This window comes from Palaemon carinicauda, chromosome 19 (assembly GCF_036898095.1).
Source record: "Palaemon carinicauda isolate YSFRI2023 chromosome 19, ASM3689809v2, whole genome shotgun sequence".
Taxonomy (NCBI): domain Eukaryota; kingdom Metazoa; phylum Arthropoda; class Malacostraca; order Decapoda; family Palaemonidae; genus Palaemon; species Palaemon carinicauda.
In genome coordinates this window covers 108,915,020-108,942,647 of record NC_090743.1, presented here as the reverse complement: position 1 = coordinate 108,942,647, position 27,628 = coordinate 108,915,020, and the positions used below count along the sequence as shown (strand labels likewise).

The 27,628-nt window shown below is 43.9% G+C and overlaps 1 protein-coding gene across 1 annotated transcript in view; it reads right to left on the bottom strand.

Moving 5' to 3' along the window:
- LOC137658715 (vacuolar protein sorting-associated protein VTA1 homolog) overlaps positions 1-27,628 on the bottom strand; it is a 76,046-nt gene continuing 48,418 nt past the window's right edge. Inside the window, exons 4-7 of the mRNA XM_068393712.1 lie at positions 16,881-17,053; positions 14,205-14,404; positions 7,307-7,376; positions 1-402 (exon numbers count right to left, since the gene is read on the bottom strand). Coding sequence (XP_068249813.1) covers positions 251-402; positions 7,307-7,376; positions 14,205-14,404; positions 16,881-17,053 — 595 coding nt within the window. The 3' untranslated portion in view covers positions 1-250. The remainder of the gene's footprint in view (positions 403-7,306; positions 7,377-14,204; positions 14,405-16,880; positions 17,054-27,628) is intronic.

Genomic DNA, 27,628 nt, shown 5'->3' with positions numbered 1-27,628 from the left:
TAATTTGCAGCTCTGTGCACTATAATAAATTGACAATTAACACAACTGATATTCATAGCATTTTGTAGTATAAAAAGGTACTTTTTAATGAACTTAAATTGCATGCTTTTAACATACTGTACTTATCTCTTATGGCAATAATTTATAGATTGACTCTCTTATTCTGCATATGACAGGCAGCCACCAAAAACATTAGCAGCTAATGTTTAGGAATTGAGGCCAACAAAACTAATCATAAAGTTGAAGAAACTCAGCTGTCTTGTCCCGTTGACAGTAAACTGATGGCTTTCTGAAGATTTGACATTGCTGTTTTGGAATCTTCATAGTCTAAGGCAGATACAGCCCATCGGCAGTACTTCTGTGCTTTTGTAATCAAGTCCGGACTAAGTTTTGGTAGATTATCTAAGAAAGCAAGAGCAACCATATAGAAAATTATTTTACAACTTGAAAGGAAACAATATGATTATTATCATTAAACTCCCAATGCTCATATTGCTTTTACAGTACTTGAAGTTATCAACATCTACCCCAAAAAATAAAATTTTCTGTTCTGCAGTTGATGGCCACTAACTAGTCGATGATACAACTTCTTAAATCTAAGTTTTCTTGTCGCTGGTATCTACATATGACTTCTTCATTTTGTCCCTAAATAAAAGTAGAATTGTACCGGTATCTTAGTTTTGTTCCTGTGCATATACAAAATTTCATTCTTTTAAATTAAGGAAGGTCTTCAGTGGGGCTGGAATGGCCATTGAGTTCATGGGTCAGGTATCCATGGCTACCCCTAGTAGCCATGTAGGGCAGAGGTGCATGGCCCCCCTGCAGCTTCCGTCGGCCATATGACAAAGGAACTTTGGCACCCCTCCACCTTCCTACCTACACTTTGGTAGCCTGTGTTTAGAAGTTGGACAAAATGAGGCTGGCATTGTGTGGAGCTGATGGCTATGGGCTGGCAGTGGAGCACCTATCAGTACGAGACTAGGGCCTCCTTTCCACCATGATCTGCAGGGGAATGAGTATAGGTTACTCCTTCTGTCTGACGAGGTCAGTGCCAGAGATTCTTACCCGCTGTTGTGGGATATCCTGGTCCATCATCAGCACCCAATTACGTTGCTGGGTTCGTCTTTGGCAAAACGTGGTTGTATTCGTGAACCCCCAGAGCAGCATGCCACACCACCTACTCTGGCTAGGTACGAAGGTAATAGGAATTCATCTGGCCAATGGAGGCAAACAATCCAGTCTGTGGGTTCCTTTGTAGATGTTCTTGCACTCGTTCGTGAATGTAATGGATTGAGTAAGGCCACCTTGGTCCTGCCTTCAGAGAGAACTTGGCCATTACTTGGCACTTTGGTGCCCTCAAGGGTTGAGGCTATCTCTGGACTTCCCTTGGTTAAATCTGGCTAATTTAGCTCTGGATCGAGTTGACAATTAAGTCTGTGAATCTAAGAACTCTCACTTCCAGTCGGTCAAACAAGATCTTGTCCCCCGCACCCTCGAGGCAGAGAAGTTTCTGTGTGTCAGAGAAGCCTGCGTCAGCACCTCTACAGGTTGACCCATCAGTGTGCGCTCTAACGGAGAAACTCTCCATGGACAGACTAAAGTCGGATGGCACATCACTCTCAGCCTCTGAGTCAGTGGCCAAAGAATCGTCTGCCATGGCCTCCCTCCAAGCTGACTCATGGCCTGACCAGTAGTAAAGTATGGTGACATATTTTGTAAAGTCAGCTACCCTGAAGTTTTTAAAGAAGTCCAAGAATCTCATACTGTCTGATGGAAAGTTAGTGACCTTCCTGACATACCAGTCAGCAAACCAGTGACTAACCGATTCTCAAAAGAAATCGGTTCAGACATAGCTCTAAGGCTCCGTAAGACGTTGGTGCTGGCAGGCGTCTCTCCTTCCTAGGAGTCACATGCAAGCTGCGGTAAAGAAGTGGTGAACTGCTTCACAGGACTTCATGATCTAGTGCGTAGTCTTGTTTAAAAGCCCTAGGCCTCTGGCGCCTTTCCTAGACCCCTACCAACTTCTATTCGAAGGGAGTCTGTGCATGCACAGTCCTTTCAGGTCACCCAACCTGGTCCCTCCAGGAAGAAGGGAGGGAGAGGGAAATGCTATACCAGCGTTCTCCCTCTCATACACCCGTGAGTAGGTAATGCCTGTCTGGCCTTTGGGCAAACTGGCTGACACTAGGCTGAGCCATTGGTAGTGAGTGTCCTTCAGGATGGTTATTTACTACTTTTTTAGGACCTTTGGCACCCATCTCACATACCAGACAGAGGTGGAAGGGATGTTGAACACATTTGAGAGGAGTCTCCGGGCTTCTACAATCGAATCTTCGTGATGGAGAAGTTAACTGAGGACTGGAAACCGGTCACTGAACAAGTTTGTTTGTCAAACAAAGCTCAGAATGGAAACAGTACAGCCTGTGCTGCATTCTATGAGAGAAAGAGACTCCATGCTTTCAATGAATCAGAAGGATGTTTACTTCCACGTACACATTCATCAGTCATCTCAGAAGTAACTCTGCTTCTCTTTCTATGATACAGTGTACCAGTTCAAGATACAGTGCTTCGGACTTTACATTGCTCATTAGGTGTTCATTCAGATGTTGTCCCAGGTAGCAACTAGGGCCCATTCACATGGGATATGATGTTAATGTATCTCAACTACTGGCTGATCCTAACCTCCTCCATGAGGCACTTACTACAGGATCCAGATCAACTACTTGAATTTTGTCACAATCTGTGGATAGTGACAAAGTGAGATAAGTCGAATATCATACCTAAACAGGGTTGAAGTGACATTACTTGGGCATGCTAATCAACACAACAGCAGCAAGGGCAACACAACAGCAGCAAGGGTCTTTCCTTCATAGAAATGCATCAGATAACTCTAGGAGGTAGCATGACCATTCCTGTCCAAGACAGTAACCCTAGCTCGGCACTGGCAGAGTTCTAGGCCACCTTTCCTTGCTAGCAAACTCAATCCTCATGGCCACTTCCATCAGGGATCCTTTCAATAGTATTTGAAGGATCACTGGTCAGCCTACAGGGATCACTTAACCTTCCTGTTCTTGCCTCCACAACTCCGGACATGCACCTTTTCCCAGATGAATCAGAGGGGTGGGGCAACATCTGAGCAACTTGGTCTTCTCAGAAGTGTGGTCAGAAGAGAAACATCTACTTATAAATGTCTTGGAAATGCAAGCAGCATTTCTATCCCTGCAAGCCTTCAAAGAATGTCTGAGGAGGTGCTAAGTAGTGTTTATGAGTGACACCCCCAACAAAGTAGCCTACATTATCAAGTAGGGGAGCAGCTTTCTAAGTTTACAAAACAGATGACCATCTGGGCATCATTTTAGGCCGTACAGTTGTTCGCTTGTTACATTCCAGGGAAAAGGTATGTACTTCTGGATGTACTTATTTGCCAGGGAAAGGTTGTTGGGTCAGAGTGATCCCTGCATCTTTGTCTAGTGAAGAGTTATTATTTCAGGCTTAATCTTCCCTATTAAAAACCCTAGCCTAACTTCTCTAGTGGTAGCTAGTGGTTTTAGTGCACCATGCTGTAAAGGTTCTGATGATATAAAGCACCTCCCAGATTCAAGATCCTATTGTAGAGTCTTAATTCTTAATTTACTTTATATATTTCTGATGGGAAACCTTCACATTCCTACATTTCTAGCCAATCCTTTGGACACCTAGAATTTGAGAGACAGAAGACCAAGAAGGCAGTCTGGATCCTTATAACCCTCCTCTCCCTAAAGTAAATGCCACTAAACATAAAATGTGGTTGGCGTGGAAAACTGTATGATTGCTTTAGACAGATTTTTTTATTTATGAATTAGTCCCTTAAAGATTTACTAAATCAGTTCTATTGTAACATGTTTGATGGCTGTGTCCACTATTTGTTTAAAATTTTTGCTGCTAGCTCATCACAAGATTTCTCCTATGAGGTAAATGTAGGGATTAGTACCCCAAACCTATAAACGACCCACTACCATAAACAAGTTTATTAATCAAATGCACATTAGTTCCTGTACGTAAATGTAAATAATCTAAAAACAGTTTGGCAGGTCTTTAAAGTAGATTATTTGAATGATTATAAACTTTAATCTTTAAAAAAACAATGATTTCCGAATATAATTTTAAGTAAGGCTGCTAATTCTATTTCCCACTCGAAGTTAAAGCCTTTTCTTTCCCAAGACAGATCCTTGCCAATTTTAAATTATGATCTGTACTTGTCCCCGATAATTTTAACAAATATCTTAAGGAATTCTTAAAAATCTTTGGATTGCTGTGGTATTGAAAGATATTCATGATTAGAAAGAAATCTTTAATGTCAAATAATGATTTATCTATTTATCGGGTAATTTAGTGTGGCCAGTTACCTAATCAAAGTAAGATCCAGATTATTAGGTCTTCATATGTTTATTATCCCTTGATAATATTAAAACTAATTTTGGTTGATATAAAATGCATTTCAGATTCACATAGCATGGTATTTGAAAGTTTAATACAGGCAGGTATTGTATTTCTGACTGATGAATGTTAAATGCTTATTCAAAACTAATAAGGACCCAAGTTGCTGATAAAATTTGCAATCAGGCTTTTGTCTTTATATTTCTTTTAGTAGTTTAAGATGTCTTTTCATGATTTGTTAGCAATTGTTGCACTGTTGTAAATAGGAATTTTTTGGGCGATCATAATCTGCATTGTCTTGTGCCCGAGAAAGTTTTACTTTGTGAATATTGAAAGGAAGCATAAGCCTCACGGTCACCCTCTGGAAGCGTGTTTCATGATCAGCTTAAAGTTCAAAGTGTAAACGAAAGCTTACTTCTCATTCAGGGGAAATCCTGAGAAGGCTAGGCTTATAAGCCAATAGCTGCTAGTCTTTTGAATTTCCACCTTTAACAGATTCAGTTTGTAATGTGGGAGGCCATTAGAATTCCACTCTAAAAGGCATGTGTTGAAATACCAATGGGACTATTAGAACTTATAAGTCTATGACAGCTTTGTTCAAATTCTAAGGAAAAGTTTTTCTCTTTTACCCGACTTAGGGGAGACTTCTACCAGTTCACTGGGAATGTTCCTTGGTAAAGGTCATCAGTCTAATTCCTCTGGCCTTCAACCATCCCTTGTTCAATAGCAAGAATTAGTTTGGATAAATTGTTGAAATTTTGGTTTTCTGTTAGAATAAATTATATTTAGGGCATAGAGGTTTAAAACGTACCTGAGCAGCTAGTCTTACCACGTTACTCTTGAATACCCTACAGCTACAAAAGGATTAGGGTAATATTGCATTAAGAAGTAATGTTAATTTTTTATAGCTTTTCCGTTTTAAAATTTTGAAAAGTTTTACTTTTGAAAATCTCACAGATATAACAGTTTTCTTTTATTCTTTTACCAATAGCAGATTGGCTATTAACATTGGTATCCAATAAAAGTCTTAATAGACTAAAGGTTGTATCCAGTAATGAGACACTGAGGGTGGAAAGTAAATTTCATCTTGCTACCTTATTTCAGCACCATTTATTCTTACACTGGAGTGACACATACTTTTTTGGGAAGAATGAAAGTAATACTTTGGAAAGATGAAAGTTGTATGATGATTGATTGATTGATTTAGAGGTCTCTAGCATCCTGACATCAAATGTCATTAACATTTGCTTATTATAAATAAAGAATAAAAGAATATTCAATTTAGAACCATAAGAGTGAAGATGTCCTTATAAAATTTAAATAGCTTTCACAAGACATGCTAATGAAATAAATCTGTAAATGATAGCAAAGAACAACACACCCTGCTCAAGAATCTTGGAAAGGATTAACCTGCCATCCTCACCTGGGACCTCACCAGATATCTATTTCTTATTTGCTAAAAGTGGTGCATTCAGTCAACAAATGCCTCACTATCAAGGGTGCCAAACAGTCGTCTCAATATAGCTGGTGTTGGTCATTCATCAGAAACTCATGTCAACCAAGTGTGACCAATGCGGAGATGACAAAGAGCAGTCTCCCACTTCCGGGGCATCATGCTATACCTCCAAGGAGATATAATATTCGTTATTACTCTCATCTTATTCCCAACTAAACTATCCAAATGCTGTTGCCAATTTTTGTAAAACAAATTTTAATACTAGGTAAAAAATTAAACAAGATGGAATAACTTCTTCGTAGCCACTCAGCAGCAGCATTCTTTGCCCACAAATCTACCCTCTCATTTCCACACACCTATGTTTGCCAAAACCAAGGACAATCAAACTGTTATACCTCTCGTCCCAATAATAAAAAGCCACTCTAAAATTTTTAAAACTAAAGGGTTACTGGAATTAAAAACTTCTAAAGAGTTTTATGATGACAAGACTTAGATATATTGAGTGTAAAAGTTCTTATTAAGCTATGAATTTTGACTGCCTAAGGTCATCTTCCTTAAAATTACATGTTGTTTATAGTAACGAGTTCAGTGATAAGGTCACACACACTAAATCAGCATCAAATCAGGAGGAAAGGAGGACTTGAAGATTTAGAATAAAAAAGTTGTACTTCAGCTACTCTTTCATGGAAATCTTTGAAAAAAGTGTTGACAATGACTCAGTGGTATACATTGTCAGTTTTTGAAAGGCTTTATCTAAAAGCTGATTTTTATTAGAAGTTTTTTCTTTATTTTCTTAAATTTGTTTCAAGTTATGTCTAGTTTTTCTCAATGAGAAACTTCAAGGTTTTTTTATTATACTGTCAAAGACTTTTAGTTTTAAAAGGTGGATAGTGGATATAGAATTGGAATCCAACCAGCAAACTCAAGTTGTTACAAGTTTATTTGGAATTACTGTAGGTGGAAAAAGGTATTAATCTAGGTTGTTACTTTACCATCTCTTTCCTTCACTGTATCACCTCCATCAGTGTGTGGGAATCAGCAATATGAACATCAAGGGTTTTTCATAGAAATAATCAGGATCTTATAAATAAAATTTATTACTTTTATACTCACCTGATGTTCATATACATGGGCCCTCCCTCCCCACTGATCAGTGATGTCAATGGACTAAAGATTGGGTTTTCAACTTCGATTAGCAAAAATGAAGGGCTAATATGTTGTATCACCATCTAGTTAGTGGCTAGGAACTGCCAGATTGTATGCTGGTTTCCAGAGGGGGAAGCATTTAATGCGGGGAGAGCGTGGAAAATTTTCATTTTCAGTTAACGTCGATACAGCTTTGAGTAGAAGCAATATGAACATCAAGCAAGTATAAAATTAATAAATTTCATCATTAATCTTTTTACTTTGAATAATGCATAAAAAGGTTCCTACCTCCTGTAGTGGGTATAAGACCTGGGGCAATAACAGGAGCTGCAGCTGGAGTAGAAAATGAGTGATGTACCTGTAATGACATAAGTAATTGAAAAATAATGAAAAAAGGACAAAAACCAATACATGAAAATTTGTGATTTCACAGCATAGTACAATACCTCAAGTCACGGTGTTTACACACACTTAATGCATTCATGCTCAATTTTATGGCTCACCAGGTCAATCCTGGATTTGAATACATAGCCACATGTTGGACACATCAGGATTTGGGGCTGCAGGGACTTCTTATTGTGTGAAGCCTTTTCATGTGCTGTGTGATCCTGATTCAGAGCAGTTACCCTTATTTTTAATACTGTACTCATCACCCGGACCGTACAATTGCTAGCAAGAGTATTTAGGTGGTTGGTAGATTTTTGCATTTCTTTAAGGTTAACTTAGCTTGGTTTTGTAACTCTTTCTGGGGCTAACAGGTCTTCAGTGGCCATTTCTTGTTTGTCAGTAAGAAATTTGCTTTAGGATCTGTTCTTCAGGCATACAGATCTTGTGACCAAGCAACTGAATTTGACATTAGTGACTATGGCTTCTGTACTGGTGCTTCCTGTTTGTTCCATAATGTTTCTGTGTAGGGGTATAAGAATACTACCATCATACATCCACATGTCATGGAAAGTGACTAAAAGGACGGCTGTTGCCTTGCAGTCTTGCTTTTAAGCAAAAGGTTAGACCCACTGCCAATAACTGTGAATACTATTGCCTTGCAGTTGGACTATTTAGTCAAAGGTTAGGCCCACCGCCAATAATTGTGAAGGATGACTGCAAGGGCATGCGATCAAGATAAACTTTACCAAATTATTAACCATGCCAGATGCTATGTAGGGATAATGGTGAGAAAGAGGTTTGTGTGTAGGGAGAGCAGTGAAAAAGACACTGGTCAGTGCCACTGTCGCAATGTGTACTCGACTGGTTGATGTATGCCATAATCATGCGATTTGCATGCAGACATGCATCTTACTGTGGTCGCCGTCGTCCCCGCCAGCTAGGTGCGTTTCTTTTGGATGATTCATGGTGCTCCACACAATATGTCCTATCACTGGTAATGCATGCCTGGATTCCATCTCAAGGGCCTACAAATATAAATCTGGAAAGCATAGCCCAGCTCCCAGAACATCTCTGCCAGGAACAACACCAGTGGTCCAATCTTAAGTTATTCTCTCACTAAATGAGCATGTGAAGACGACGGTTTGGCATCAAGCGTTCTAATGAAGCCAGGTAATCTAACAGTCGGTGTCACAAATGGGGTAGCAGTAAGTCCCACAGGAAGAAAAATTCTGCTACTTTCTTGAATCTTGCGATTCTGTCCTGAAAAGGTAAGCCTTTCCCTTGAATGGTATTTATCCTCAGCCCCAGGTACACCATTATTATTATCATTACTTGCTAAGCTACAACCCTAGATGGAAAAACAGGATGTTATAAGCCCAGGAGCTTCAACAGGGAAAATAACCAGTGAGGAAAGGAAACAGGGAAAAATAAAATATTTTAAAAATAGTAACATTAAAATAAATATTCCTATATAAACTATGAAAACTTCAACAAAACAAGAGGAAAAGAAATAAGATAGAATCGTGTGCCCGAATGTACCCTCAAAGAAAGAGAACTCTAACCCAAGATGGTGGAAGACCATGGTACAGAGGTTATGGCACTATCCAAGACTGGAGAACAATGGTTTGATTTTTAAGATCTGCTTACCATAGCAGAGGAAAGTGGTCACTGAACAATTATAGTGCAGTAGTTAACCCCTTGGGTGAAAAATAATTGTTTGGTAATCTCAGTGTTGTCAGGTGTATGAGGACAGAGGAGAATCTGTAAAGAAAAGGCCAGACTATTCGGTGTACATGTAGGCAAAGGGAAAATGAACCGTAACCAGAGAGAAGGATCCAATGTAGTACTGTCTGGACAGTCAAAAGACCTCATAACTCTCTAACGGTAGTATTTCAACAGGTGGCTGGTGGCATGATCAACCTACTACTTACTATATCATGGTTTGGCTGAAAGTTCAACTGCTTGTTTACCATGATCCCTAGGTCGAGGCAAAACCGGAGGAGTCTGTCTCTATGAAGGAGAAGGGTCTCCATCGAGTTTGCCAGGATCAACCAGTCTAGATAGTGAAGGAGAAAAATGCCGTTGGCGTGGGCCCAGGCTGAGGCTAAGGTGAACACTCTTGTGAACACCTGAGGAGCTGTCGACAGGCCGAAGCACACCACCCGCGATGGCACACCTATCGTGAAGCAAGAACAGGAGGTACTTCCATGAGGATGGATGGAGCAGGATCTGAAAGTGTGAATCCTTTAGGTCCAATGCGATCATGAAGTATTTTGGTCTTATGGCCTGGGTGACAGTGACGGCAGACTCCATCTTGAATGGAGTCTGTTGCACAAACTTGTTCAGAGCTGAGAGGTCGATGACTGGTCTCCAGCCCCCAGACACTTTTTCTACAAGATAGAGTGGACTGTAAAGCCTGGGGATCCGTTGAGGACCTCTTGGAGGGCACCCTCCTCTAACATAGTCTGGACTTCTCCCCACAGGGCTCTGTCCTTCGCTGATCTTGTCGTGAAGGAAAATTATCTTAATGGGGGACAAATCAGGAGAGGAGAGCTGGTGAATGGGATGATGTAACCCGATTGGAGGACACGTACTGTCCAGGGTTCAGCACTGTGGCAATGCCATCTCTGCCACCTAGGTCTCAGGCATCTCCCCCCCCCCCTTTTGGGTTAGTGCTGTGTTAAGGAAGCCACCCCTACAAGGGAAATTAACCATTTCCTCAAGGTCTCCCCCATCATCCTCTGGCTCTTTTTTTCCCTAAAAGATAGGCCATTGGGGATTACCTCTCCTAGGCTGATATTGCCTTTGGCCAAATCTAACATTCTCATGGCCTTGTCCAGAGAAACCTTAGGCCCAGTAGGTGATGAAGTGGGAGGCAGAAATGTTACTGCCCTGCGGAGGAGGGAGTCTTGATTCTCCTTATTTCACTTATCGGTCATTGCCTCGATGTCCTTAAAGGGGAAGAAAGATCCAACTCATAACGAGGAGTTTCAGAGAAAAATATCCCCCTCCTTGGCACCGGCCTCTGCAATTTAGAGACGACAGCATCACATCTCGTCAGGACCCAATTGGCCCACTGATTTGCTGCATTATGAGTTAGAAACTTCATCGCCCTTGCACCAGTAAGACGATGTTCTTGAAAACTTTGTGTTTCTTGGGGTCAGCCAAATTTTCAGTGGAGGATAAAAACCCCACTGCCACTTCTAGGGGCAGAGGAGAAGAGTTACCATTCATATTATAATATTTCCTCTGTCTCACAAAGGGAGGCGGAAGTAATTTCATACAACGGCCAGCCCTCAGGGAATCCTTCCTTGCAGAAATCTGCAAGTCGACTTTTGCAAGAGACCAAGCTGCAAGTCTTGACCAAAGAAGTTCTAACCTTGGTCTGTTGGCCTTGGAAGTGCAGCATACCATAGAATATAAAGTGTTGTATCTCTCCCCTTAGGAGGGGAAGAAGGGGTCTCGCCAAGGATGTTGACCTGTCTCATGCATGCAAAGACTTGCATGAAGGTCAATTCTGACTCACCATCTTCGTATTACAAGCTTTTAGGCTGGCTGGAGCTGGAAAGTCTCCTATAGAATTGTCTGATCCATAGTCTTCATCCATCTCAAAACCCAACCCCGATTGAGTCCGAGATGGGTCAATGTTGTAATCGGGTTGTGCCACTAAAAGCCTGGAAGACCAGTTCTTGGGAAGTGTATTCGTGTCCTTCCTCTTCTGGGCCTTACCCGTGTAAGAGGCAAGGAAACTGGCATCCTCCTTCTGCTCCTTAGTAGGAGCGTGAACCGGAATGGTCTCCGGTTACAAAGCCTCAGAGGAAGGAGCTCTTTTGAAATTTTGATCGGAGAAAGCTTGTAGGACCTGGTAAATGATATCTACCTCAGTGATCTCAATCCCCTGTGGGTCCTAGAGTAGAAAAGTGCCTCCCAGAGCATTGTCCTGTCTCCTTTTATGAAGCCTTGGGTTCACGTTTATCAGATACACCCATAGGTTTTCCTAAAAAGGTTCCTACTCAGCAGCCTTTGGTTTGAACCTAAGTTTTCCCAGATGGTAATCTGGTCTTTGGAGCATGTTTGTGTGCTAGAGCCAAAGGAGCTGGCTCCCAAAAGAGGATAGGTACTAGCCTGCAAGCAGGAGCAACCTTATTCCCTTCAGCAGGATGAAGCCTTGAGTCAAAAGGAACCTCAAGAGGCGTGGGAGAACTTGCGACTTTCCCCAGAACCTGCAACATCACTAAAAGGTCTGAAAATGTGTTGTGGTCTTTCAAGACAAGCATGCTGGCAGAAGTCGGTTTAAAAATTTCTTTTAATATACAAGACTCTTTCGAAAACACTGCAGGGTTGCGAGTAGTCTACAAAGCTCGTATAGGAATGCATGACAATGATGGATGCGTTATACAAGTGAGTGTCGCATGAGTGGTTCGCAACTAAAAGGGTGGCGTCTTGTGGAAAGTGGGCACTACCCCTTCCGGTGAGACAAACTCAACAGTTCCTGATCGAGTCTGGCTTAAAAGGAGTAAGCGGGTGAGAAGCAGTAAGCGTGTGAGGCCGCAGCTGTTTAAAGTGCCCTTCTTGAGCAGGTAAAGGCTGCTTAGTGGACTATGGGAGTGTATGAGGCACAGGTGGGCTTGCTTGGCTCACAAGCATGTGGCAAGCAGAGCTTTCAATCCAGCCAAGTGATAGCGATGGTATTCTCACCTGACGAGCGTGCACAGTAGCCTGTGCACCGAGTCTCGTGAAACAAAGGTATCCTGCTGTGAGAACCACCTGTCTGCTGGATGACTGCTATACAAGTCTTGAACTCCCAGGTGATGGAAGCTTCTCATGTTTGCGAGGGCACCTGCCGAAAGGCTGGCAGGCTCAAAAGGGGAAGGATGGGCAAGCTCAGCCTCGCACTGAGCAAACTCTGCTCGCAGTTTCCCTTTATAAAAGTAAGTGCTGAAGACACTTGCCTAAATGATACTCCTGTGAGGGCGAGCAAGCTCAGAAAGCAAGTTCACCTCGAAGAATGAATGCACTGGGGTAATGCTCGCCTAAGCGTTAACCCCAGGGAGAACGCTTATTTGAAAACTGCCCCTAGGATGAGGGGCAAGCCCAACCTCGAGCCTGAGGGGTGTATGCGCTGGAACCACACTCGCTAGTGCTACTTCGCAGATCCTCCGATGGGAGTGGGTCCATTGCAGAGGAGGAAGGTCTAGGGCAGCTAGCGATCGAACAGACTCCCTTTTGTCTGTTCTTGAGGGGGAAGAGCTGAGGTCAACCCCTGCTGGAACAGATGGCCTGTGTTGCTGTGCTCCCCAAACCAACACCTCTCATAAACTGTCCTTCGACGGCGAACCTGAAAGTCCCAAGGACAGCCACAGGAGATGCAGAGCATCACATGATGAGGAGTCCCCATGGGAGGAAGGTTCTGTCGCCTCACTAGGAGAGACAGGAAAAACTTCCAGACCCGACGGTTGCCCCAGAGGTAAAAGGCCATTGCTCTTACTCGACCACCTGCCAGAGGAGGCCAAATGAGAAGAGAACAGTGAAAGAGTACCAGGAGGGGGATTAAGTCATCGGAATTTCTTCGACTTCGAGGAAGACTTCAAAGGCGAAGAGTCACTTTTAGACTTTTTCTACCTCTTCCTGTCATACTGCTGTTACTGGGAGGATGACCACTCCCAACACCTGGTGCAAGGAAATGCATTCGTACAAAAGTTTTCTCTGTACGAAGGGCAAAGTCGGTAAGGATCTGTCTCATCTACTATGTCAGGACACACCTACATGTTTTCAAATTCAAAGTTAACACTCATGTCTTAAAAAGAAAAAGATTATTAAAGTCTTTATTGAAAGCCAGTTCCAGGAGCATGAAAGAGAATGTCTGTTCTCAACCAAAGCTAGAATTAAAGTACTGTAACTGTAGTGTTATTGTGAGTGAGCAGGGGAGGGTGCTTCCCTGCTACCACTGGTATGATAATAACTAGGACGGTTGTTGACACCTAATCATTAAAAGTTTTTATAGCCCTGTTCCAGCTTGCACTAGTTTCTATCTCAATGTAAAGAAAGAGTAAAGAATGAGGATATGTATTCGTGTCGGAACAACTGTATATTCACTTTATGAAAACACAAAAAATTTTCAAATGAAAATTAGTCCCCTTCGAAAGTGACTTCTTTAAATTAATAAAATAATATATAAAAAAAATAGAATAGTTAAGGCAATATCTAATGTTCAGATTTTAGAATATAGAATTTTCTTTCAAATTGTTTTAAATAAACATTCAAATGAGAAACAAGAAAATAGTATGAGTTTTAAGTAGTTTTAAGTAACACCAAAATAACATTGTTTTAATGGGTCTGAGATGTGCCCTGTGTGTGCCATGTGAGAGACCTAAAGAAATGGATGAAAAGTAAATTCAACAAATCAAAGTAATGTACAATAGCTTGAGGCTGTAGGAACACTAAACTCTTTAGTACTGCCTTGTGTGTGTTGAACATGGTACCACTAAGAATTAAATAAAATATTAACTTGATTAACTAATACAGATGTAAATAAAATAAATAAAGAATTTGAATAACAAATATAAGCTATAGAAAAACTGGTGATATCTAAAACAATCAAGCAGAGATAAGAAGATGCAGTCAATAAACACGAAATATTGTTTCTTTTTTTTTTTTTTACTGAGCAGAAAGATTCCCAAGAGCCCAATTGGGTGCTCAATTGATAAATTACTGCCTTCTCTGAAAGCTCCCACAATTAGCAGAAAAGTTACTTTCTCATATAAGGGTTTACAAAACTGAAAGAATAAGAGTAACAAACCGGTGGATGAGAAAATGCTCCACTTGGAGCAACAGGAGCAGGAGGAGTTGGTGATGAGGAGGAGACTGAAGGCAAACCAGATGGATCACTGTTTGGAACTGATGGCAAACCTGGGTGAGGCTGTGGAGGTGGCTGCGACCAGCCCATTCCAACTGCTCCTTCACCTTCCTTGTCCTCTTCTTCACCTAGGCCTTCATCCTCTGAAAGCATTATTACATGAATTAATAATGGCTCTGGTAAGTTTCCATAAATTACTACTGTTCTGTACTAAATTTACTTTATCCATGACAACCCTACATTTAGATTCTATACAGTAAATACTTTACTGTATTTACCTCACATATTCAGTTCACAAACATTCAAAAGGTAAACCAGAGTGCTTAAAAATATAGAATATATCACATAATCCAGCTTTTGCCTCACAAATACAACCAGTAATTAACAAATGTTATTTGGGAAGTATATTTACTTAAACCAGGTCCGGCATTTTTTGAATAGTTAACTAAATCAAGTGAAGCAGTCCCTGATTTTGTCTTTACTCTCCCCACTTAGGAAGATTTTTGTGCAAAAATAAACTTATTTTACTTATATCATACTGCATGTGGTGTAATATTAGATAAGATGAGAATGGAGTACAGTAATTAAGTAATGATAGAAGTCTAGATTCCTCTATGTGAAGTAATCCCTTACTTAGGGGAGTCTCCTTACACATACATGTCACTACATTATTAGCATCCCCAGTGAGCTGAAGCAGCTGCTTCAGCTAAGAAGAAGCTATAAATAAAATGAGAAGTTTGTATTTTTGGCCAATTAAAAATAAAGTACATTATATTCTGTAAGTGTATAAAAAATGCAAGACTTTAGATTTACTTCTTTAAAATCATCAAATGGGTAAGAGGTGCCATGAAACTCTGGTATTCTTTGAAGATTTATAAAAGGTCATACTAATAATAATAATAATAAAAATTATCATTGTTATTATTATTATTATTATTATTATTATTATTATTATTATTTTTATCATTATTATTATTTTTATCATTATCATTATCATTATCATCACCATCACTATTATTATTATCATTATTATTATTATTATGCTACAACCTTAGTTGGAAAAGCAGGATGCTATAAGCCCAAGGACTCCAACAGAGAAAAATAGCTTAATGAGGAAAGGAAACAAGGAAATAAATAAACTATAAAAGAAGTAATGAATACTTAAAATATTTCAGGAAGAGTAACATTAAAATACTCATATATACACTAAAAATCTACAAAAATAGACGAGGAAGAGAAATAAGATAGAAGAGTGTGCCTAAGTGTACTCTCAAGCAAGATAATTCTACCCCAAGACAGTGGAAGACCATGATACATAGGCTATGGCATTACCCAAGACTACAGAACAATGGTTTGATTTTGGAGTGTCCTTCTCTTAAAAGAGCTATAGCTAACGAGTCTCTTCTACCCTTACCAAGAGAAAAGTAGCCACTGAACAATTACATTGCAGTAGTTAACCCCTTGAGCAAAGAAGAATTGTTTGGTAATCCCAGTGTTGTCAGGTGTATGAAGACAAAGTAAGATGTGGAAAGAACACAGCACACTATTCAGTGTACAGTATGTGTAGGCAATGGAAAAATGAGAGCCGTAACCAGAGAGAGAGATCCAATTAGTACTGTCTAGCCAGTCACATGACCCAATACCTCTCTAGCAGTAGTATCTCAATGGGTGGCTGGTGCCCTGGCCGACCTACTACCTACTGGTAAATTCCAAGATCTTCAAGTACCCAAAGAGCCCTCAGTTTGAGGTACTAACATGTACCATATTTTACTTTTTTATCAATAAACTGGCATAATTACAGGGATGTAGGCCTTAGGAGTCCTTTTGGGCTTAGGTACAAAGGGGGAATTCACCAGGTAGTGAAGGAAATAAAAAAAAATTAATTCAGATCACCTCTTTTCATTCATTGACCATTATCTAAAGAATGCATTTCTAAGGTTATAAGCTTTATATCTTATCTGAATAGTTAGTTGATGGCTGTGCCTTTTTGATATTCCACAAATACAAACTTTATATATTTCTTTAAGGGTACAGTATTCCAAAACTTATAGTTCCCCCATTAAGAATAACTTGTCTACTTCTAGAAACCCAAATGAATAATTTGTCCAATTACAGTAACCTATAAGAATAACTTGTCTACTTATAGTAACCCATAAGAATATCTTGTCCAATTACAGAAATCCATAAGAATAATTTGTCCAATTAGAGAACCCATAAGAATAACGTGACTACAGTACTTGGTTCTTGAACTAAGCATTTCACTGGATCAATCAGACTGCTTTAGTAAAGGGTAATGCTCTTGACAACTAAATATCTCACTTAAAATCCAATCCAGGATCTATATAATTGATGGGATTGTCATGAAGCAGATCAAGTTTTTATGGACAAACATTTTTTTATATAAATGCCCGTCTCTATTTCTCTCCGTGTTGTTAAACAAAAGGATTAGCAGGGGGGTTACTACCAACAAGTGGGTCATAGTCACATGCATGAAGTCACTTTATTTGGTTTTATCTGAAAAAAAAAAGTCACTAAAAATTAATTTCGAGTTACCACTTTTAAGGGTCATTTAAAAGCCAGAATGACCATAAGTGAGATAATTTAAAGGTCAACACCTACCTCCACCCATTGGTCCTGGGATGGGAGTTTCACCTTTCTTCAGGCAGTTATGGATGTATGTGGCTTTCCACTTGGCATATTTCCTCTGAGCTGCCACTTCCTCAGTCAAATCTCCAAAAACTTCACATACATCAAATATCAGGCCAGCTGTGTAAAATACTTTAACTACATTCCTGAAAATATAAATATATATAAATTTAGTAGAAGAATAACAATATCAATGGAATACATGAAGTTGAATACTGTATGCTGTATCTGAAATTCTTGTTCCATTTTGTAGATACATAGTCCAAGAAAATTCCATCACAATATTCATAGTCATAAGCATGTATGTTACATAAACTTGAAAATCACAAATTTTAAGTAATTTGTATTTTTCCTAACATACTTACCGAGAACTACTTTCTTAGGAGGTACCTGGAATCTCCTCTCAACCGACCAGAGTTTTGTGTAGTCTACCCTACTTCCGTTTTCTGTGGGGACTAACTCAGGCGTAAGGAGAACATGCCCTGAGGGTAGTCCTGAGCTAGGTCGGCGTTAGCTTGGGTCTCGCTCGTCAGTAAGTTCCTGGATGGTACTAAAGGTCTTCAAGGGCAATAAGGCACTCGGGGAAGGTAGGGAGGGCCATTACCCGAAAGTAGTTCTCGGTAAGTATGTTAGGAAAAATACAAATTACTTAAAATTTGTGATTTGTTCCAACACAGAGACTTACCTCGAACTACTTTCTTAGGAGGCTTACACTTTAGGAGGTGGGAGTGTCTTCCTGAACTTCAAACCAAGCTAACCGGACGTCCAGGAACCTAGATGTGAACTAGGTTGCAATATATATACGGAAAACGAAACATAGGGAAAACTACACAAAGAGCTCATGTTAGTGTCTAAGAACTTACCCTTTAAAAAAAAAGAAAAAAAAAAAAATTCCATGATGCTGAGTCCTGTGGCGAAGTTGCAGAGACGTGTCTTCTTCGGGTTGTATGTGGGGTTATCTCCGAGTAGGGAAAGGAAAAAAGGGACAAGGGTGAAAGGGAACGAACCTGTGTCTCTTGGTTTTGCTATCCACGATTGTACCTGGGGCTTCACCGTTAAATCGCTTGGAGCGCGGAGATGACTGTCCCAATAGAGAAACCGTCTAAAGACCTCTTCGAGCAATCCTTGAGGTAATTCGTTGTGAAGGTCGACTGGTTCGACCAGGTGCCTGCTCTAAGGATCTGGCCCACCGCCATGTTCCTCTCAAAAGCCAGAGAAGTACTTAGACCCCTAATGTCATGGGGCCTGGGATTACTTTATAGGCCCTGATAATAACCCGTCTCAGCCAAAAGGTGATGGTATTCTTAGATACCTGCCTTTTCCTTACACCCGTAGAGACAAAAAGATTTTTGATACCAGGGCGGAGATGGGCAGTCCTCTCAAGGTATTTTCTCACGGCACGGACGGGGCACAACTTCAAATCTTCTGGATTCCCTGTCCGAGGAATAGCCGGCATTGAAAAGCCCTCGAACTTAGGGTCCCAGACCGCTGGATTCTGTGTCTTTGCTACGAAAAAAGGGACGAACTTGAGGGAGATCTCCCTCCACCCCTTCGAATGAGAGATGTCGTAGGACAACCCATGGATCTCTCCTACTCTCTTAGCAGAGGCCAAGGCCAACAAGAAGACCGTCTTGAGAGTGAGATCCCTGTCCACTATGTCCTTCAGGGGTTCGAACGGCGGACCAATTAACATTTTCAATACCCTTGCCACGTCCCACTGCGGCACCCTGGAGGCCTGCGGAGGGCAAGCTTGTTCGAAGCTCCTGATGAGCATAGATATGTGCCTAGAGGCATCCAGATCAATGCCCTTCAGAAGGAAGACTTGGCCCAAGGCTGCACGGACTCCTTTGATGGCCGGAATTGACATGCCCACTTCGTCTCTGAGATGCACTAGAAAATCCGCAATATTTGGGACAGAGGCTTTTAGAGGCTTGATGTTCTTTGAGGCACACCATTTCGTAAAAGTAGCCCATTTTGCCTGGTAGTACGCTGCTGAAGACCGTCTCAGATAACGTGACATCTTCTCTGCAGTACCTGTCGAATATCCTTCCTTCCTCAGGAGCCGCTCGATAGTCTCCAGGCGTGAAGGCGAAGAGACTGAGGATTGTCGTGGAACCTTTGGAAGTGTGGCTGCCGTAGAATGTCTGGCCTGTCGGGCAGAGGCCACGAGGGAAGACATGCCAGGTCCCTTAGATCCGCGAACCACTCCCTCTCCGGCCACCAGGGCGCTACCAAAGTCATCTTTAAGTTTCGAGCCTTCCGTACTCTGTTGAGCACTTGCCTGATCAATGCGAAGGGGGGAAAAGCGTACACGTTGAGGTTGTCCTATTTGTGTTGAAAAGCATCTTCCAACGCCGCCTTTGGGTCTGGGACAGGAGAACAAAATACGGGGAGTTGTGCGTTCAGTCTGGTTGCAAAGAAATCCATTACCGGCGAGCCCCATTTTTGAATGATGAGTCTGGCTACTTCTGGGAGGAGGGACCACTCTGTTCCCACTACTTGTCCCATCCTGCTGAGCCCGTCGGCTAGGAAGTTCTTTTTGCCTGGAATGAACCTTGCTGAAATCACGATCTGTTCCGATTCGGCCCAATCCAGGATCTCCAAAGCGAGATCGCACAACTCCTTCGATTTTAGACCTCCGTGTTTCTTTATGTACGCTACTACAGTGGCGTTGTTGCACATCAACGCCACTGTGTTTCCCCTCAGAAGATTTACGAACTGTAGGCAAGCTTCTCGGACTGCCTTCACCTCTAGGACGTTGATATGCTGACCTTTCTCCTCGTCCGTCCAAGTTCCTCTCGTTGTCTCGTTGAGGAGATGTGCCCCCCACCCCTCTTTGGAGGCATCTGTGAACAGAAGCATCTCGGGAGGCTCGGTTGCGAAGGGCATCCCCTTGAGGGTATTCGACCGACACAGCCACCACTCCAGGGAGTGTATTGTCTCCGGCAGGACGGGAATCAACTTGTAGGGCGAGTCCACTTGGTTCCAGAGCCCCTTCAGGTTCCACTGGACGCTCCTGAGTCTGAGCCTCCCTTGGGGAACGAGTAGACCCATTCACCTTTGGGGGACCTACTCCTCCTGTACTTCCTCCTCGGGGACCTGGAACGTCTTCTGCTATACCTTGAACGTGACCTCGAACGGGAGCGCCTGCTCCTGGATCTCTCCCTCCTCCGACGGCGCTTCCTCCTCGCTTCACCCTCCGAAGAGAACGATGAGCCGGCCTCCGAAGAGAACGATGAGCCGGCCTCCGAAGAGAACGATGAGCCGGCCTCCGAAGACTGTTGAGTTCCGGAGGTCGAAGGTTGCAAAATCGAGTCAGGAACCGCCGACAGAGGGGCTGGCAGGGAGGTCGGCCGCACCATGCTGGGGAACCAGGAATCTAGGCCATCCTCCATCCTCAACGGGGACCTACCTGGGATTTTCGGGAGCTTCCACCCGAAGGGCTCCCCTACCGTCGAGTCCAACCTATCCTGGACGCCATCAGCTGCTGAGGTACCTGAAACGCAGGCCCACGATGCGGGCGAAGAGACAGGGACAGTATTGCTCCACATGGGGTCATCGGAGGAGACGTGCCCCCCAATCACAAGGGCAGAGTCCCCAAGACCCCCAGACACAGCACTTTCAGGCCCCCCACTAGCCTGTGAAGATTCAGCAACCCCCACATTAGGAATATTAGACTCTTGGGGAAGAGCCATCGGCACCTTCCCCACAACGGACTTACCTCGTCCTCTACCCTGGGTAGGGGAAGAAGAAACAGAAACCTCGTCAGACCTCCCACCTGGCAACGGCAAAGGCGAAGAGATGCTCGCCTTCCTGGGGGATCGTTTAGAGGACTTCTTTTTCTTCGTGCTAAAGTGAACCCACTGGATCTCACTCCAACTAACACACTCCGGACACGTATCCGTCGGCGAGCACACTCTACCCCTACAGGAAGAGCAAAGGTAATGCGGGTCAACCTCCGGCTTGGATAGGAACGCTCCACACAACTTCCCGGCTCTAGGCCCAGGACAACGGCGGGTCTGCTCCATCACAACACAAAACCACAAGACACAGGAACGCAGGGAAAGGATAAGGAATACACTTGGGGAAGCACAAGGGAATCACGCGAACACGCGAGAACACAAGGGAAAGCACAGAGATACCACGCGGGAACCACGTGGGACACACGAGTCGGGGACACAAAGGATCGCAAGAGAATGGAGAGCGACGGGATGGTATCACGACGCGACCAGAGAACTTACTGACGAGCGAGACCCAAGCTAACGCCGACCTAGCTCAGGACTACCCTCAGGGCACGTTCTCCTTACGACTGAGTTAGTCCCCACAGAAAACTCTGGTCGGTTGAGAGGAGATTCCAGGTACCTCCTAAGAAAGTAGTTCGAGGTAAGTCTCTGTGTTGGAACAAAGAAATTTTCATTTCCCTAGCTATACAAACATTTCGTCGTTTAAAATAGTCGTATGTCTAGGACAAACATGTAACTAGCAATCAGAGATATCACGTGAAGGTGCCAAAGTAAAAGTCCAATCTTACAGAATATGGAGAGGTACGACAAGTCTAGAACTTCAAGCTGTATTTGAGACTCCAAGCACTTATTGGAGGTACAAATTATATTGGGCAACATCTAGCCATAAACCACCTTTACATATTCCATTCAGCTCCTGCCACATAGTTTTCCACCTTTTACTTTTTACTTGTTCCCCTTTAAACTCTACCCAATAGCATCTTTAATTTAACATTCTTTCACTTTCAATTTCCAGACAATTTTGCAAGTAAGCTCAAGGATCATCATTACAATATAGTCTAACAAGACCTTGTTACAGGATTGGCTCATTATTGTACTAAATATTGAATGGCCCCTTTTATGCTTAGCAAATGTTATAAATATAAATACTTTATACCATTTCTACAGACACTAAATGACTGAATAGTCACTTCTAATACCAAGACTGCACAAAATGACAAATTTGTAGGTAATTTGTATTTTTCCTAACTATACAAACCTTAGCTATTTAATATGGGTTATTACTTTCGGCGTAGCTGAAATGACGAGCCATTAGAATTTTAACGAGGGTTTACTACCCCACCGCTAGTTAGCGGAGGGGTAGGGAGGGTAGCCTGCTATCCCCCCCCCCTCCCCTCACACACACCTGTGCAGAGCTCACTTTGCTTAGAGGTAGGACTTCACGGGGGATAGGGCTGGTGGGCAAGTTTGATTAAATAGCTAAGGTTTGTATAGTTAGGAAAAATACATATTACCTACGAATTTGTCATTTGTTCCATAACTGAAATACAAACCACGCTATTTAATAGGGGTGACTCACCACTTAGGAAGGGTGGTAAGTCCCAGCCAGTACTGGCTTTTGGCTTTGCCCGGGGACTCAGTATCTGAGTGTGTCAGCACTCAACAATAAGGAGTCCCTACACCTCGCTAGAACCTTGCTGCGCAAGGGCTACGGCATATGTAAGCTGTGTGTGAAGGTCTGAAGTGTGACTCGTCCTAGGAAGTTGACCTGTAGTCCCTTAGAAGGAAACTTTAGGCTAGGACTCTTCCAATACCAACTCGTCAGGGTATGGGGACGTGACAGTATTATCTTAATACTACTCAGAACACAAGGAAACATGGTTTACCTGCAGTGGTTTGAGGTCAGCTGTGCAGAGAATCCAGGATGCTGCTTTCCCCAAGAGAGGGGAGGATAAAGAAAAGAGTAAGGGCCAGACAAATCTTTTCATTCATGCAGACTAAGACCAGGTAACAATGCCCTCAACCTTCTGCTACTTGTCCATTAAGGAGCCTGAGGTTTTAAACCAGCTGTTGTGCAGCCACCACAGGGCCGATAGAAAACGTATCGAGCCTCCTGTGAGTCACATCGTGCAGGTAGTGGGCTGTGAAGGACCTGCGTCACTGAGAAATTTCTCTTGAAGGCCAGGGACGTAGCTACGCCCCTGACATCATGTGCTCTAGGGTGAAATGACGGAGGAGGGTCTGGATTCAGGGACAGATGGATCACCCTACGAATCCATGCCGAGATGGTATTCCTGGTGACCCTCCTCTTAATCCTCCCAGTGCTAACAATGCTTGCACCTGGGGACGGGACTGTAGCCGTTCTTCTGAGATATAACCTCAGACTCCTTACTGGGCACAGTAGGAGAAGGTCTGGGACATCTGTTACAGAACGGAGACTCGAATCCGGAAGGAGTCGAACCTAGCGCCCGGCTCCCCCTGATTTTGAGTCTTAGCACCAAACCCAGGGACGAGTTTAAACGTTACCTTCCCTCCATACCCTTGCATGGGCGATGTCATATGAGACCATGAAGTTCACTGACTCGCTTGGCCGAAGCCAAAGCTAGTAAGAACACCGTCTCCCAAGTTAGGTGGCGAACTGAAGCTTGGCGTAATGGTTCATAGAGAGGTCTCTTAAGAGACCTAAGAACCCGAACCACGTTCCATGGAGGAGGTCTCACATCCGACTGAGGGCAGGTAAGTTCATAAGCTCGTATGAGTAGGGAAAGTTCCAGCGAGGAAGAAAAAGGTAATTTCTTTGATCCTAAGGCTAGACTTAAGGCCGATCGATAGCCTTTCACCGCCGAGATAGAAAGGCGCCTTTTCTTCCCGCAAATACACGAGGAACTCCGCTATTGCTGGAATAGTGGCATCTAGTGGAGAGATACCCCTCCCAAGATACCAACCACCGAAGACTTTCCACTTTGCCTGGTAGACAGATGCGGATGATTTTCGCAGATATTTAGACATCCTAATAGCAACTTGTTGCGAAAATTCCTCTCAGCGAGGAGATGCTGGATAGTCACCAGGTGCGAAGTCGTAGGGAAGCTACGGCTTTGTGGAAGATGTTGGCATGTGGTTGTCTGAGTAGATCGTGTCATGGAAGGAATTCTCTCGGAAGTTCCGTTAGGGATTGCAGAAGGTCCGGAAACCATTCCGCGTGATGCCATAGCGGAGCTATGAGGGTCATAGAAAAATTGACCGATATTCTGGTCTTGTTGAGTACCCTCCTCATCAGACAGAATGGGGAAAAGGCGTACACGTTGATGTTGTCCCCCTGTTGTTGGGAGGCATCTTGCCAGAGTGCCTTGGGATCCGGGACTGGGGGGGAAGTACGGTGGAATCTTGAAGATCACCGCTGTCGCGAACAGATCCACAGTCGGGGAACCCCACAAAGTCAGGACTTTGTAGGCTACTAGATGACACAAAGACCACTCGATACTCACTATCTGAGACGCTCTGCTCAGATTGTCGGCGAGCACATTCCTCGTCTGGAATGAAACGCGCCGATAGTAGAATCGAGCGAACTCCGGTCCATCTCAGTATCTCTACTGCAAGATGGGATAGCTGCTTCGAAAAGGTACCTCTTTGCTTGTTGATGTAAGCCACTACTGTGGTGTTATCGCTCATTACCACCACAGAGTGACCTGCCAGGTATTGTTGGGACTGCTGAAGGGCCAACAAACTGGCCTTCATCTCTAGATGATTTATATGGAGGCACTTTTCTGATTCTGACCACAGGCCTGAGGTCCTGTGGTACAGAACGTGCCCCCCCCCCCCCCCCCCCCCCCATTTCTTTGAGGTGTCCGAAAACAGCATTAAATCTGGGTGAAGGACAAGAAGATCCACTCCTTTTCATAGGTTCTCGTCTGTCACCCACCACTCGAGGTCCGTCCGTTCCGCAGGACCCATAGGGATCATGACGTCCGGGGAATCGCAACCTTGATTACACCGGGACTTGAGCCGCCACTAGAGAGATCTCATCCTGTGGTGATTGTTGGGAACTAGACGAGCCAAGGATGAAAGGTGACCAAGGAGACGTAACCACGATTGGGTTGGAAGCTCTTCTTGACTGAGGAAAGGGCTTGCGACCCTTCTCAACCTTGCTATCCTGTCGTCTGATGGGAAGGCTTTGTGGAGATTGGTGTCTATAATCATGCCTAGGTAAACCAGTCTTTGAGTGGGAAGCAGAGAGGACTTCTCGAGATTTACCATGATCTCCAGATCCTGGCAAAGTCCTAGAAGTTTGTCTCGGAGTCGAAGAAGGGATGACTCCGAGTCTGCTAGGATGAGCAAGTCATCCAGTTAACGGAGGATACGGATGCCGAACCTGTGTGCCCACGATGATATTAGGGTGAACACTTCTGGTAAAACCTTGTGGTGCTGTGGTGAGACCGAAACACAGCACCTTGAACTCGTACCCCTTGTGGTCTAGGCTGAATCCTAAGTACTTCCTTGAAGACGGATTGACTGGGATCTGTACCTGTCCTTCAGATCCAGCATACACATGAAGTCTTGCGGCTTCACTACAAGACTGACCGTGTTTGCGGTCTCCATGCTGAACGGAGTTTGCTTTAATCTGGACCTCTGCCCTAAAGGCCCGCCCCCTTGCTGATCCCATGGCAAGGGAGCTAAATGACACCGGATTCGTCCTCAGGGGAGGTAGAGATGTTGTGAACGGGATGCGATATCCCTGACTGATTACGGAAATCGTCCAGGAATCGGCCCCGAGTTGCTGCCGTCTGTCTGCGCAATCTTGTAGGCATCCTCCCACTGCAGACATGCAGGGGGACTTTCAATCCTAGCGTTTGCGGCCTCGGCTGCTCCCTCTAGGATTCTTCCCTTCCCTGGAGGACTTCTTGCCTTTCTTGTCCTTGACCGGAAAGGGCTTAGACACCACTGTCTTTGCTGCCGTTGTCTTGGTGGGACGTAGCTGCTGGGGTGCTGGAGGTTTATAGGGCTTGAATGTCAAAGCCCTATGTAGGAGGGAGTCTTGGTGACTTCCTTCACCTCTCAGCACCCTGCTCCACGTCCTTAGGCTCAAACCGGTTCGTTTCCATAACGGAAGAATGTCTGAGCCTGTAGATTCCGGTGCTAGGGGCCTCCCAGTATTGTCTTGGAGTCCTTTGACTCCCTCCTAGAAGGGATGCAGGACTCCAACAACGACGGAGGCAGGCTCTTCTACACCCTTATTCGAGAAGACTTTACCGTGCGAGGTGGGGTTTCCCTCAATGGTGTGATGGGGAACTTCTCACCTCACATGACTCTCCTGAGGACGGGAAATCTTCGTCCAAAGGGGAGGGAGAAAAGTCTGAGGGGGGGAGGGTGCCTGCCTCGAAGACTTATGAGGAGACAGCTTCGTCCTCGGAGAAGTTGCCGCGTCCGAAACTCCTCCTTCCCTCTTCAGGGGAGTAGATGCAGCCAAGGATTTGTGGCCCAACTCAGAGAGAACAGGCTTGAAAGCCTGTGCTACCGCTCTGATTAGAGCCCCAAACCAGGGCTGCCGGCTGACGGCTACACTGTCAGACACTCCCTCTGGAGGAGTTGCCTGTAAGAAGAAGGAAGATAAGGAAGAAATGTCCCTGGACCTTTCTGGAACCTTCCCCTCCTACCGGCAAGCTCGCTATTCTGTGCTTGCGGGGGGGGGGGAATGCGGTGATGGCGCCCTTACGGCGCGTTGTCCGGCAGCCTCGCGCGTGGGAGGGTATCGGCGATTGCGCTGGGGAGCGCGCAATGGGGAATACCCGGGGCTCGTACGCGGGAGACTGCTGGAAACAGATTGACGTGCAGGATCAGAGTGAAGAGCCCGTGCGGGCCAGAATGGTGGCGCGCGGGCGAAACTTCATATAGTGTGCAGGAATCAGATTGACGTGCAGGATCAGAATGAAGAGCCCGTGCGGGCCAGAATGTTGGCACGCACGCACGTGGCTATCGGCGCGCGCGCATACGAGTTTGTTGGCACACGCGTGCGCGGAAGACCATCGGCGCGCGCAAGACTATTGGCGCGCGCGCGCGCGGGAGACCATCGGTACCCGAGCGCGGATGAGATCGTCGCCCTTGCGCGCGTAATAAGATCGTCGGCGCTTGTGTGGATCGTCGGCGCTTGCGCGCGTAAGAAGATCGGCGAGTGCGCGCACGTGTTCTACGCGCTTCGGCGAGCGCGTTTGTTTACGCGCTAGGTTGAAGGGTCAGCTGGCAGGACGATCAGGAACTGGGATGTGTCCTTTAAAAAGGGTGGGCATCCCCCGATGAGGACCGTAAGCAGGTCCTCATTATATTATAATTAAAGAAAAGTAAATACATTTTATACAATAAAAATAATTAAACTTAGCTCTACTATTAACAACCACATGTCATGTAGAACTAAATAATTTTAGACAAATCCCAAAAACATAAACTAAAGTAAATGCGCAGGATGTAGGACAGCGGTTGCCGACCTATGACCTCATCTCCGCAATCCATGGGTAGTGTGGGAAGCAGTTCAAGCCGCTTTCCTCATTGTTTGGTATTTGCTGACCCAAGCACATGTGTTCTGAATAAAGATTTTCCCAGGAATTTTTTTTTTTTTTTTTTTTGGAAAAGTTTCTTTTGTGTAATTTAGAGTGTTTTGCTAGCAATTGTCAGTTTTGGTTAGGAACATAATGACTGTGTAATGAATTTGTGTTTACCAGTACTATATCTTAGATCTCTTTCAGACTGAGAGTCCAGTGTATGAGCCAGAGTTTAGGCTTGACATATGAGGGCATTCATTATCTTTGTACGATGACTGCATTCACTAATGGCTAGTAGGATTTTGAAAAGTTAAGTATTCTAAAATACAAAAGTTATTTTCTGTTGCATAAGTTGTACATAATATTTTGAGTCACTGTCCTCCATGATGTTTTCTTGATAAATTATGTAGTATTCATACGAGTTCATATATAAAGTATATACATCATG